Raw genomic sequence first — 13,702 nt, forward strand, 5'->3', positions numbered from 1 at the left:
ATCTCGTTTTTCTGATTACACACAGTATTGACACTAAAATAAAAAGAGCAGAAAGTGAAATTAGGGGTAAGAGAAACTGTTCCTGAGTTAACTGAAGCTATCAGTGTGCTGGCTGGCATGTTGGAGAACAGTCAGTATTTGAGCTAAGCTAAAAAGTTATGCTAAAACAAAAACAAACCCCTAAAATTTATTTAGACAAAACAAGAATAACAGGAAACATTAAGTCACGTATACTTGAGAAAGCTGTGAAAGATGATGCTCAGCATGTTAGACTACCAAGAAATTTACTGACTGACTTGGTTTTAAGAGCTAAGAATGTGTTATGTGTACTAAAAAATATTTGAAGCTGGGTAGTACTAGCAATGATATACAGATGAAAATCTGCAAAAAAAAGGCAATAATATAAAGTATTGAATATTTCTGAATGAAAAGCAAGGATTTGAAGAATGTTAGATAAGGAAAGTATAGCTGTTGCACAGTGTGAATACAGACTATAATAGGAATTTTGCAGTCCAAAGTAGCTTCCATAAAATCTCTTTGCAAATTCAGGTAATAGCCCTGTATGTCTGCAGTGAGAACTAGAATACAAATAATGAAGGTAAAGGAAACAAATTATTTGCAAGAACTAAAGAAAATAGGTATCTGAAATACCAACACCTAGACAAAAACTGATAAAATATCAGCAACTTCCTTTGTGGCCTGCTAAAGGAGGTAATAACTGAATTTCCCTGCTCTAAATTCTTTTAGTCTAAAATATCTGTAAGTGAAGAAAAACTGTGTGTATTGTATGTCCAGAGCTGTTCTGTCTCAAGAATTAAAATATACTTCTCACCCGTAAGCTACACAGGGATCTGGAAACCATCCTATACAGTATTTAAGTCTTCAAACGTATTGACCTTATTGACCGGCTTGGTGCATACTAAATAATGGAATATCAGCAGCCTGAAAATGCTAGTATTCTACTTTTTTCCAAGTTATGAGATCATCACCATATATACTGAAGATGGGAAATCTAGTTTGATTCAGTTTTCAGCCTGAAGGTGCTGAAAACTTTCTCATCACGGAGCCCAGATCAGTAGGCTTAACTAGTTTTTTTTTGTTGTTGTTCTAGGAGAGACTGGCAAGGCATTTTCTGCACTTGCTGCTTTTCCTTTTGAAGTGGGTCACTATTTAAGAAGAACACATGATAAATGCTACAGAAGGAAAGAAAAAAGAAAAGAGTGAAAATATTACATAGGGGATAATGCAGATGTTGAGAATTAGAGTCCTGGAGGGCTTGGTGGCTAGTTGAAAGACAGTGCATTTTAATTGAAATGCTTGTTGTATTAAAGGTTAAGAACAAACACTCCTGTCCCCATCCTCTCCCCCCCCCCCCCCCCCCCCCCAAAAAAAAAAAAAAAAGCTGCAAAAAACCAACAACAAAAAAAACAACCCAGCAGTAAACTGGAAATCCTGCTTTCATCTATGTTTTATCTTAGTTTGACTAACACATCTCTTCCATTTCTGTTGAATTTCTTCTGTATGTTTTGGTTGTCAAAATATAGAAGTGATAAATGACTTCAGAAAGCCAGCAAAAAATCTGTATGTGGCTTGTACATAGTGCAGCATGTGCAAGCTGTTGTAAATGTTAATATCTCCATCACTTTCTCAGTTGGTAAAACCGACTTCTCTGAGTTAACTCCTTTTCACTGAGATATGGGTTTGGGTTAGAATCATCACTAATCAACTTGATCTAAAAATAATTTAACAGAGATAGAATAAGTAAAATATAGATTCTTAAGACACGGTGAAGGAAATGTGCAAATAAAGATATTTTTAACCAAAAGATGCCAGTAAGAAAACACTGTAAAAAAAATGAAGGAAAAAGCCACATATCACTATAGCTTTCTGTGGAGTGGGGACCGGGGGGAAATCAGTTTAAATTCACGCAGAATACCACTTTGCACTTATGTGGTAAGAATTTCTTCTATGACATATTTTAATAGCTGCTACTGATATTCCTAATTCTTTCCAAGCTTACAGAATTCCTTTGGCCACCAAGAAGCAGCTGATTTGTAGACTGATTTTCTCTTTATCTGTGACCCAAAGCCAGTTCCACGTTGGGGCGATAAATAAGATGATTTTGCTGTAAGCCAATATGAAGGCTTGGTTTATTTGCAATCAGTCTTTGATCAGGACTTCTGTAAATTAAACTATCTTCATCTGAGGAAAAACACAATTGGAGAGAGGAGCTGGCCATTAACATTTTAATATTTGTGAACTATTACTCATTTCTTAGATTTTTTTCTTTATCCCTGGCAAGTTTTTTTATTTTGATTGTGTTGATACATGACTGGAAACTTATGGTGATGTGTGTGATACATATGATTAACTTTTTTTAAAACTGTGATTAAGTCTACAGACAAATGTATTTTAGAAATGTTTTACGGCTGTGTTGCCAATCCAACCCTTGTTGTGGTCTCTGTTAACTGCATCTTGTCATTAGACAGTAACGAATATTTTTCAAACTGAAATCTCTATAAATTTTTCATTTAATTTATTTAATTTTCAATTAAATAAATTGAAAATCAAAATTTTCAATTAAAGTACTGTGATAAGGTAGTGTGGGTTTAAAAATGATTGTCTGTTAATATTTAAATATAAAATAAAGAATTCTGTGTGAATGATAATATTGTAGGGGTTGTGCACTTAGAGAGTGTGCACTTAAATTCGAGTGGCAACTATGTCAGCAGGATTAATACATAAGAATATGAGAAGTTTGAGTGAAGATGAGATAGGGAAATGAGTCCAGGAAACTGTTTTGCACTGTAGCCAAAATGAATGTCCAGGGAAAAAAACTAGAAGAAGGCAATATGAAGCGAAACTTTCTTACTCTCAGTTGATTTATAATTCAGGAACTTCCTCAGTCAGAGTCTTTTGTTGTGTCTATTTACGCTCATAGTGGTTAGGCTACCCACAAGCCTCCCAGAACTATGAGCCTACTGGCAGAGTCTCAGTATGTAAAGCATTGCCCACAGTCAATAGAGAAAAACAGTGTTATGGAGTACTGAAATCAAGTAGAGATATCCAACTTCTTGTGACCAGATGGGATATGTACAAATATGTTACGGATAGTTCTCATATATAAAGAAGCTTGGTGAGGTGAGAGGTTATACACTGAAATTCAGATACCAGTTTATTCCTGTCATTCACTGGCTGTTTATTTTATCTGTAGATTTCATAACTCGTTCTACTGCCGCTTTGAGCAAGCAGCTAACTTTCTATGTCAGTTTTATCTCTGTAATGAGGCTTACTCATATTGTGTTCTGGTTTTGGTATATTCTGAGAATCAAAATCTAAGTGAGAGGGAAGAGAAAGAGAAGAATGCAAACTACTGCAAAATCTTTGTGGATGAGGAATTTTCAACACATTTTTTATTAACCATAATCCTTTATTAGACCTCACAGAGGTGTAAGCTATACATACAAATACATTAGAAAGATACCCTCTTAACAGTAATGCTTCACATTTTGGACCTGATACCAAGAGGGCTGCAAACATTTCAGTACATTCTACAAACCAAAGGGTGCATTAGCCTTTATGTATACAGAGTGACAAAGCCCTTTACTGAAATCAAAGTAGATAAAAGTGAAAAATCAGTCAACTACCTCTTCCAGCCTTTACCTACCATAAAAGCATATAAAAGCCTTTAAAAGCATGAATACACTATTACTTATGGAACAAAGTTTTGAGTTGTAGACAGCTTGTAGAGACAGGGGAAGAGAATGGTCAAGATGACATTACATGAACTGCAAACTAGCAAAAATTCTTGATTTTTTTTTTTTAAGTTTATACATACTAGGAGCTCTGTCTTTTGATTTCTTGGTCATTACTAGAAAAGCTTTTAAGTGCTAAATGGGGAGAATAGCGCAACAAAGACATTGTTGAGGTATTTGGGGGATTCTGCAACACAATGATGTTACATACACAGTATGAAATATTATTTGTCATCAAGTAGTGACATTGTATTATGAGTAAGCACAAGAAAATTAAAAAAAGAAAGAATAAATCCAGTTAGAACTTTAATAGAGAGTTTAAATTGCTTTTAGTTAATGAACACTTAACAGTTGTCACTGTTTCATTTTAATGACTTGAAATGTTAATAGTAGAGTTATTCAGTAGTGAAATCAGAAATTCATGTATCCACATTCATGCCTGCATCATTGAAACCGCAGTTTTAGACAGGATACCAGTGGAAGTCCAAAAGCAAAGGGATAGAAGATAGTTAATGTTTCTATTTAAAAGGGTGATCTCTGAAAAATAAGTGCTGTTGGTTGCTTCAGTTAGCACTTCTGGGTGTCTTGTGCAGATAATTTGGTGGGAGAGGAAGCCCATGTGTTATCTGATGATAAGCAGCAGATGGTGCTGCTTCTTCTAGTTTGTTTCCAAAAATTCAGAGGATTGATAAACATTTGTTATTCAACCCATAGAATCCAAGAATTAAGAAACTGTAAAACAGGACTATCACATTTTGACAAAAGCAACATGAAGTATCATACTAGAGCTAAAGCTGTTTAGAACGTTATCAGTATCATTATGCTTTCAGTGGAGACAGTAATTTGATGAGACAGTTTGATCAGGCAACTATTATGATTATACACTTTTAACAATGCTTTATTTTTTCATCTTGCACTGGATTTCTATAGAATTCAGTTGAAATAATTCCTTAGAAATGGTTATAACTCAAAAGGTAAGATTTATCTACTGTATCATGCAGTGTAGCTTGCATGTGCTTTATTATATTCAAACTTGTTTCTAAGTGGAAATAGTGAAGAGTATCATACTTATATAGTATTCATATCAAGTCAATTTTAAATCCTAATCTAAACTTTAAAAAAAGATACATTTAAGATAGAATACATCTCCATGGATGAAAAAAGGCCGTTCTGTCTCTTTCATTGGCAGCATTTTATTGGTCTTCTTTGCCTCTAATCACTGCAGAAGTGAATTTTTCGTACCACTGATGAGGTTAATGGCAGTAAACCAGAAATAATGGAATATTCATTTGATTTCAAAATGTACAAAGTTAGATATTTCACTATAAAATATAAATTTCACATAATCAGTTGTATTTATAGTTATCTGGTTAAACTTTTTCTTTAACACAAGAGTACATGAAATGTGATTTTATCACCAAGATAGAGGACAGTCCTGTTTGTTCTGCATTTATTTTGCTGTTGCTTACCAAGCAATGAGATGGTATTAACAAATGTAAAATACCGTAAGGTGGAATGTCTTTGATTTCAATTAAAAATGGTTCACACCTTTACAATATGAAGAAGAAAATCTTTCAACCACGTTTATGCTGATTTTAAAAACTTCTATCAAGTGTGAATGTAAATATTGTAAATGGATATTTATAACATTAGTTGGAAAGATTTTTAGCAGCAGAAGTATAACATTGATGATTTTTTGAGTTTTGTGAGCAAGGGTGGCAAAATAAGGAGTCACTGAAGAATACAGAGATATCAAAAAAGTTATAAAAATTTTTGTATATATGAATTTATAGTACTAAGTCTTTTCCACTTCTGAAATCACTAAGGGTAACATAGAAAAACATATATTCTACTTGTAAAGAGCATCTAATTGATGAATAATAGAGGAGATATTATTAAATGACAGAAATCTTAATTCTTCCCTGTATTACACATTATTCTTAATTTGAAAGGACACATGCAGTTAAAAAAAAATCTCATCTAACAGAAGTCATCCAGAGAAGGACGAAATAGAATTCTTAAGTTGATATTTCCAAAATAAGGTATTCAGAGTTTGTATTTTACACCCATACTTAAACAGATAAATAGATTTGCTTGATGACAGCAGAGAAGAGTCTCATGATATCAAAATGAAGTGATTTCTTGAGGTGTGAAAAACAGATGTTGGATCTAGCTTGTGACACCCATATTATACACTATTCTTCCAATTGGATTATTGAAAATAATCCATGTGAAATAATACGTAAAAAGTAACAAATTCAAATTTTACTTGAGAGGAAAAAGAATAAAAGCATAATATACATGCCCACACATGTACACATACACACATTCTAACAACATATATATACATATATAATATATATATGTATATATACATATGCACATACAAGTACACACACCCTTTATGTAACTAAGATAAAATTTCCTAATGTAAGATAAGCATCAGGGAGGTCCTTCTTGTTTTGGTCTCTGCTAGACTGGTATCTCTTCACTGTACTATATGTAATCAAGTTTCAGATATTCTTAAAACACCCTTCATGTAAAAAATCAAAGAAGATTTATATCAGATACTGTGCGTTTGGACAGTTTAAGTCCAGTAGAATATTACAATGCTGTGACAAGCAAAATGTATAATGTAGGATTAGAATGAGTAAAAACTTTGTGTTAATGACTGCTTTACTTAATGTTATTTCCATGCATGAATTGGATAATGAGTAATCTCGTCAAGGCAAATTATTTTTGTGGATTGTACCCAAGAGGAAAAATTTCAGTCACTCGAAGGCCTCATCTCCTCCTCCTTTCCCCTACTCCCCAAATAGAAACAAAGTGAAGCAAGGCAAAACAATCCCCCAAAGTAACAGACAAATAATAAAAATTACGTTCCGATGATGTTTTAACTAGATTTACTGGGGAAGGAGGAGGGAGGAATGAATGTTGTTTTTGAATATAAGAATGGTATTTGGAAGACTTGTTTTTACTGAACAGTATCCTTAAAAGAGGGACCAGTGTTGAGTCCCCAAATAAATTATTACTATTCCTTTTCAAACTAAAAATAGAACATTTTAAATATATTGACTTTTACCTTTATCAGAAAATCAGTATTCTATCTAGCCTACAGGTTCCAAGAATCTCTACTTGGGCTTAATTTACCATCATTTAAAAAACAAAACAAAACAATGAAATGTGTAATTTTGCATATTAGGATGCTCATAGTGACCACATAAACTTTTTAAAAAAATTCACAGACTATTAGCCATATATTTCAACTTTTTTCACAATTTGAAACTGGTGAGAATTAAAAATAGCAACAGTTTCATTTAGGAATATATTGTTTCTTCATTCCTTGATAAGATTAAGTTCATTTTTTGTCCTGCTTTAAAAAATAGTGACTCCTCTGGGGCATACCATGGAAAGCGATCAGGTACAAGAGAAAGTAATCAGATACAAACAAAAGCTTGTGTTCAATAAGAATCTCAATTATGTAATGCCACTGACTTTAAGCCAAACTCAACACTGATTTCAGTCTGGACCGTGTCTTAAAAATCTTTGGTATAGTACAGAATTTTTTCAGTAATCTGAACAGATTTTCAGTCATTTTCATTGTTCTTTGACTTTAAATGCTTTTCTTCATATGTGTTTCAGATTTGAGAAAAGATTCAGAATTCAGGTCTATGAATGTTTATATCTTTTTAAATCTTTTCTCATGCTCCATCTCCATGGATTTAGGATTTCTTTTTGGATTTAGGATTTCATTTTGGAGTGAAAAAAAGTTGAAAAGTTATGGCTAGTTGTATTCCTATTTCAATAACCATACCTATATAAGTGTCATTTTCATACATTAAAAAAATATTTATGCTTTCTTTTATATTTTAGTCAAGTACTTTCTTAAACAAAACAATAGCACCACTTTGGCATTGTTGGCCAAATCAGTAAAAGGAAAAGCAAATATACATGTATTTTTCTGATCTTGTCTTATCATATACTTGCTTATTAAAATGGAGAGCCAGGAGGACAGAGTGCTTGACCTAGAGTCTTCATCAGTCACTGCTTAGCATTGATCCTAACTCAACACCTATTTTCTGGAGCAGGTGGAATTGGCTGCTAGTTATGAATGGAATTCAGTTCTGCAAAGAAAGCTTTAATTTTCTTGTCTATGTTAAATGGGTTTCAATAAGTCTCATACCAGTATTCCATACAGATATGAGTGTGTATATGTAAGTACATTTAGAGCAGAATATTTATTCATTTTCCATTCAAAGTCTTAATGATTATTGTTTTTGTGACTCACATTTTTCTACTTTGAAAGAGATATATTAACTTCAGAGGGTTTAGATGTGAATAACTTTTGAACAACTGAGAATAATGAGGCTTAATTAACTTTTTTACATTTGCACTTTAGTGACATTCTGTATAGTAATTAGAGTTTTATGTCAATTCTAGAATGTAAAAATCTGTGACTTCTGTCATGTGTATTGCATGACATGGAAGGATGGAGAGTGCAATTTTTTTTTTATCACTTAAGTGATTTATGAGAATAGATCATATCTAGTAGAACAACTGTTTCTAAATATCTAGAGTGCTGTTGAAAATCTCTAATTAAGAAATTTTTCAAGTCAGACTACTTTGTACATTTGGGAGGGAGATGTTTTGGCTTATACTTCAGCTTCTTTAAGTAGCGGATTAATTGAGATTATTAAGCTAATGCAGTCCTTTTTCTTTCTCACTGACTGGCATATCATGTGCTCACTGCCTTATGACTGGAGAATTTTTGTGCAAGTATACATACCCCATCTATGTATTTCTCACCTCTATAGTGGTAGATCTAGTCTCCATTTTGTGATACTGTTTTTTCTCTAGTAATGTCAAGTGTTACCTTTGAAGTTAGAAACTATTCATTATTAAAGATATTCTTTCAAGAATTACTGGGATTTGTTTAGACAGTTGTCAAATTCTAATGTTAAATATCACTGTCTATAAGAAATATTTCGCATTATAAATAATGTCTCATTCTTAGAATGCATTTAAGAATTCATAGGAACTATTTAAATTAAAACCACTTCCCTCTGCATCCCTCCCCCCCCCCACACACAAAACAACAACAACAACAACAAAAAAAAAAGCCTATTAAGAACATGACTGATAACAGATTTGCTGCAACTTTGTATGGAATTGGTTGTAAATATGTATGTACCTAATTTAGGTTAGCTTCCCCATCTACTCCTTTGTACCTTCATTTTTTGACATACCTATCACAGTCAGTGACAGCTGTGGCTGAGTAAAATATTCAGCCACTGTTCTGTTTTTACATTGTGATGGTAACTTTGTATGCACAAAAGCATGCTTTTCCTAGAAGGGAAATGATTTAAAGAATTACACAAGAAAATATTGCCCTTTTCTTGAAAGAAATACGAAACTCAAATTTCCTAAGGAGAAGGAAAATGGGGATTAATTTGTTACACTTTTAAGACCTACATTTCCTGTCTGGTTCACAAGAAACTCGTGATGAACTGTGCAATATATAATCAACAGAGATTCTTCTGTATTTTAATCAATTCAGTCCACCCCCATAGATGCGGTAGAAGATGAGACAGCTTTGAGCCTTTAGAGACAAATATTGCCTTTACAAATCAGATCTAACATCTTTCTAATTGCTCCCCTCACACCATATTCCTGATGCCCACTTTGAGTCTGACCAAGGGATATCTCTTTCCTTGCTGCATGCAGGGTAGTGAGGTGGAAGAAGTCACATGGAACCATGCTGCAGTTCTGCAAAGGATCAAGCAGTGCCTTCTCCCCAGCATTCTCTTTCCTTCTCTCACGTTAATTTATTGTTCATTCTAGGACATTGTTGGCTATCTATCCACCTTTACTGCATGATTAATCTAGCACTGAATAGATTTACAAAAATGGGGCAGAAGAAAGTGTTGTTAATGTTAGAATCAATGCACTGCATATCAAGCTTATATGTCAGATATTATCTGGAAATATATTAAAAGTCTCCTACAAAGCTTTCAAAGTAACAGTTTGAAGGCCATTATGGTTTTTATCTTTTCTTGAAGACTTTCTATACCGTAATTTGATGATTAGCTTAGATTTTCTGATTTACGGAGAGATGCAGTGGGCTGACTAACAGCCATTTCAGTCACATCAGATTTTGGGAAGTGATGAAATGGTAGAGGACCTGATTAACCTTCAAAAATATTTGAACAGAATTCTGATATTTCAGAAAGATTTAGGCCTCGATGTGCTACCTTTTAAAATTATTTGAGAACTCTTTTATTAATTGTCTTTCCTGCACCTTGTCATCTATAAATCTGTTTCATGTAACCGGGGGAAAAGACCATCATTCAATCAGCTAAAAGAAAAAAAAAGCAAAATATCTGAATTTCTTTTGTGAAGATGGAAGTTTTTTCCATCTTGGAATCCATGACCATTTTAGTAATTTAAACCAAATATTCACAGCATCATTTTATTATTTGAACTTCATGTTTCCATATTTGCTTTTACCTATTACTGTTTTGGCCAGACCCTTTCATATAACAAACTATAAAATAGCACCGTTGTACTATAAAACAGAGATTTTTACATATTGTTTGATATATGCGTATTATTGATATGCTAAATTTTACATACTGCATTATATGGAGGAAGAAAAAAGTTACCTATACTGTTGCAAATAATTACCTGGAAGAATCATTAACGCTTTGAGAGCCTATGTATGCTGTAACTGCTTTTAAAAATCTTTTGTCTCACAAGTTGCAGTAAACTGCATCTTTGCAAGAAGAAGGAAAAATAAAGCTGTCTTAAAACAATTGTATGTGTAACCCATGTTCTGTCAAAATGTCACAGATGGAATTAATGGATGTTCAAAACTGTATATGTTACCTTACTGCTGCTGTTGCTGGGAATGTCGGACTGTGCAAATATGAAGGGGTAGACAAACAATGTTATCAGACGCTGTAGAACAAACAGCCTGTTGCTTGTATAGAAGTGCAAATAAAAAAAACACCACTTAGACAAGGCTGATGAATGACTCCAGCAGCCAGTGTTCATAGGTTAATTTAGTGCAATTGGATCCATCAAAGGCCCATAAATTTGTAGGCTTTTGAGGGGCACAGGACTTTAAGAGATTTTGTGCAGGACATCTAAAAGAGGTTAACACACAGTTATATATCAACCACAGATTTTTTTTTCGCTCTGAGTTGGTTAAAATGTTCTGTTTTCTAAAAGACTTAATATTGGAATGTTTAGTTGCATTGTTCACCGGGAGAATGCCCATTGGTTGAGATTGCATCAAGCTTATTAAACCATAGTTGTTTTAGTCTTCCAATGTTTAACAAATAATTTATTTACAGCAAAGTATCCTGCAGATGGCACATTCATTCTTCGTTCTTTTGGATGGCATGATCTTACATTCTGTAGTTTCTGTTTCCTGTGTTCCCTCTACTTGTATTCTTCAAATGCAGTTCCTGAAGATGTAAAAAAAAAAAAAAAAAAAAAAAAAGTCATTCTAGAAAGAATTTTATGTTCTATATGACCACACAGATTAGTAAGAAAAAAGTTATCCTAAATGCTAGAATTATTAGAGCTCTTCTGCTAGATTGCTGAGAACTTGACTACCTAAAATTTGTACTGTCATTTTCCTCTTCTTCTAGGTATAAACATCTTGATTGCTGTCACTGTTGACCTAAATAGTTGCAACATAACTGCATTTTGCATATTAATGATATTTGGAGAAAGTCAACCAAGTGGAAGCTGTTATTTTGGAGCATTTTGGCAGAGGAAACCTCTATACACAAGAACGTAGGTGGCCTTAGACAACACAGTTAGGTATCATAAGTTTTCTTTCTTTCAGAACAAGGGCATTTGCAAAAGCAGGATGCAGAGGGGCCAAGGGAACTTTAAAGTTGTGACTGTAGGGTTTGTGGAGCCTTCTGGGCTTTGGTACCCAGTGAGCAGAGGTTTTCAAAATTACCAGGTGGAATTCTGTTACCTACATGTTGCATGAGCTGCATATTGGATGCGTAGGTAAAGTTTTTGTTGGATAAGGCCTTTAGCATATATTTTAAAATATATGTGGGTTTACTGCAGCAGCAGCAGCCAAATCATTTGTATTCTCATAATCAGAGCAATGTGACAAACAAATCAAGAGGACTTTGGAATGAATAAATGCCCTCAGTTCACCGTCTTTCCGTATATAGGCTAGTTTCTGGAAGCACTAGAAGTTGCTATATACATTTTTTGTTTGTTTGTTTGATTTCTTCCTTTACCATGATGATAAATAATAGCTGGCCTCCAAACTTCCCATTCTCTATTGGAATAGAGGCAGAATTGACAAGTGACTTTCTATTTTTATAGACGTCATCAGAAGTGAAATTCTTTGTGAAGAGGAATTATGTCTGCTGTCATAAGAAAACCACAAAATATGAAATTTCACTGAGAAAAGTGAGGCATATGTATGGAGATGTGCCACTGCACTGACTTCTATTTTAGCCCTAGAAAAAGAAATGTAACATTATCTGAAACTTAAAAAGTAATGAAAACATCTGCTTTTCTGATGGACAGAAGGAAAATATGTGCTAATTTGGTGCATTACAGTATAGATATTTTTAAACAATTTCCTATATAAAGTACTATTTCATATATGACTTTTTACTTTGCTTCTTGGATCTATTAAAACATAAAATCAGAAAGTGATGAAAGATTACAAAACTTTAGCTCATATACAGTTTATTGATTGCCATTGGTTTTGGATTAGGTTCTGATGGATACATGTTGAATTATGTCATTTAGAATATATAAAAATATCAAATCCAACGAAACCAACAAGTGTAAAATTAATTATACAACCAAGCAATAACATTGAACTAAACTTAAAATTATCATCGCTGACAAAAGAAATTTGTTATCAGTGGAGTATTCATTACAAAGATATTTCTTTGTTAGGAATCTTCCTTTATAGATTTTCTTAGCCTAAAGTACGATGCTGAATGAAGAAGAGATTAATCATCTAGTTCTATCAATTCAACGGAATGTGGGCTTATCTTCATCGAATTTTACTGATAGAGCTATAAAATAATTTTCTTAGAATGGATTGAGGACAGAAACAAAAACTTCAACAGAATTCTGCTTTTATTATCCTATTGCTGTTTGTTTCTCTCCAGCTTTTCTACCTTTTGTTTCTCTAGTTTCCTCTCACTTGCACTTTAGTTTTCACCCTAAAGTACTCATTCTGGATTTTTCATGATCTTCAGTTAAACTATCATTGTAGCACTTCACATGAGCTAAGGATCCTACTTCATGCTACAAGTATTTTGTTTAATGCTACTATCTATGATCTGAATCAAGAGATCAAGTGCATTCTCAGTAAGCTTGCAGATGTGACCAAGTTGAGTGGGAGTGTTGATCTGCACAACGGCTGGAAGCTCTGCAGGGGTACCTGGATGGGCTGATAGACGGGCTGTGTCCAGTTGTGTGACATTCAATGAGGCTGAATGCTGGCTGATGCACTTGGGTTGTAACAACTCCATGCAGCAGTATGTAGCTGGAGTGGCTTGAAGTGTGTCCAGCAGAAAAGAACCTGAAAAGCTGGTTAGCAGTGAGATCAGGAGCCAGCCAAGTCCAAGTGGCCAAGAAAGCCAATGGTATCCTGGCCTGAATCAGAAATCTTGTGGCAAGTAGGACTAGTGAAGTGATTACCTCTTTTTACATGACTACATCTCAAATACTGTATTCACTTTGGGGCCCCTCAGTATGAGAAGGATTTTGAGTTGTTTGAGTGTGCATACAGAAAAGCAGTTAAGCTGGTTAAGGGACTAGAAAACAAGAGTTATGAGGAGTGGCCAAGGGACCTGGGGCTATTTAGTCTGGAGAAAAGGTGGCTGAAAGGAGCATTCATAGCTCTCTACAGCTACCTAAAAGGAGGTTGCAGTGAGGAGAATGCTGGT

The 13,702-nt window shown here is 33.9% G+C and overlaps 1 protein-coding gene across 1 annotated transcript in view; it reads right to left on the reverse strand.

Moving 5' to 3' along the window:
* Positions 1–3,409: 3,409 nt before the first annotated feature.
* IGF1 (insulin like growth factor 1) overlaps positions 3,410–13,702 on the reverse strand; it is a 55,334-nt gene continuing 45,041 nt past the window's right edge. Inside the window, exon 4 of the mRNA XM_052668584.1 lies at positions 3,410–11,224. Coding sequence (XP_052524544.1) covers positions 11,165–11,224 — 60 coding nt within the window. The 3' untranslated portion in view covers positions 3,410–11,164. The remainder of the gene's footprint in view (positions 11,225–13,702) is intronic.

This window comes from Tympanuchus pallidicinctus, unplaced genomic scaffold (genome assembly GCF_026119805.1).
Source record: "Tympanuchus pallidicinctus isolate F22 unplaced genomic scaffold, pur_lepc_1.0 scaffold8, whole genome shotgun sequence".
NCBI lineage: Eukaryota > Metazoa > Chordata > Aves > Galliformes > Phasianidae > Tympanuchus > Tympanuchus pallidicinctus.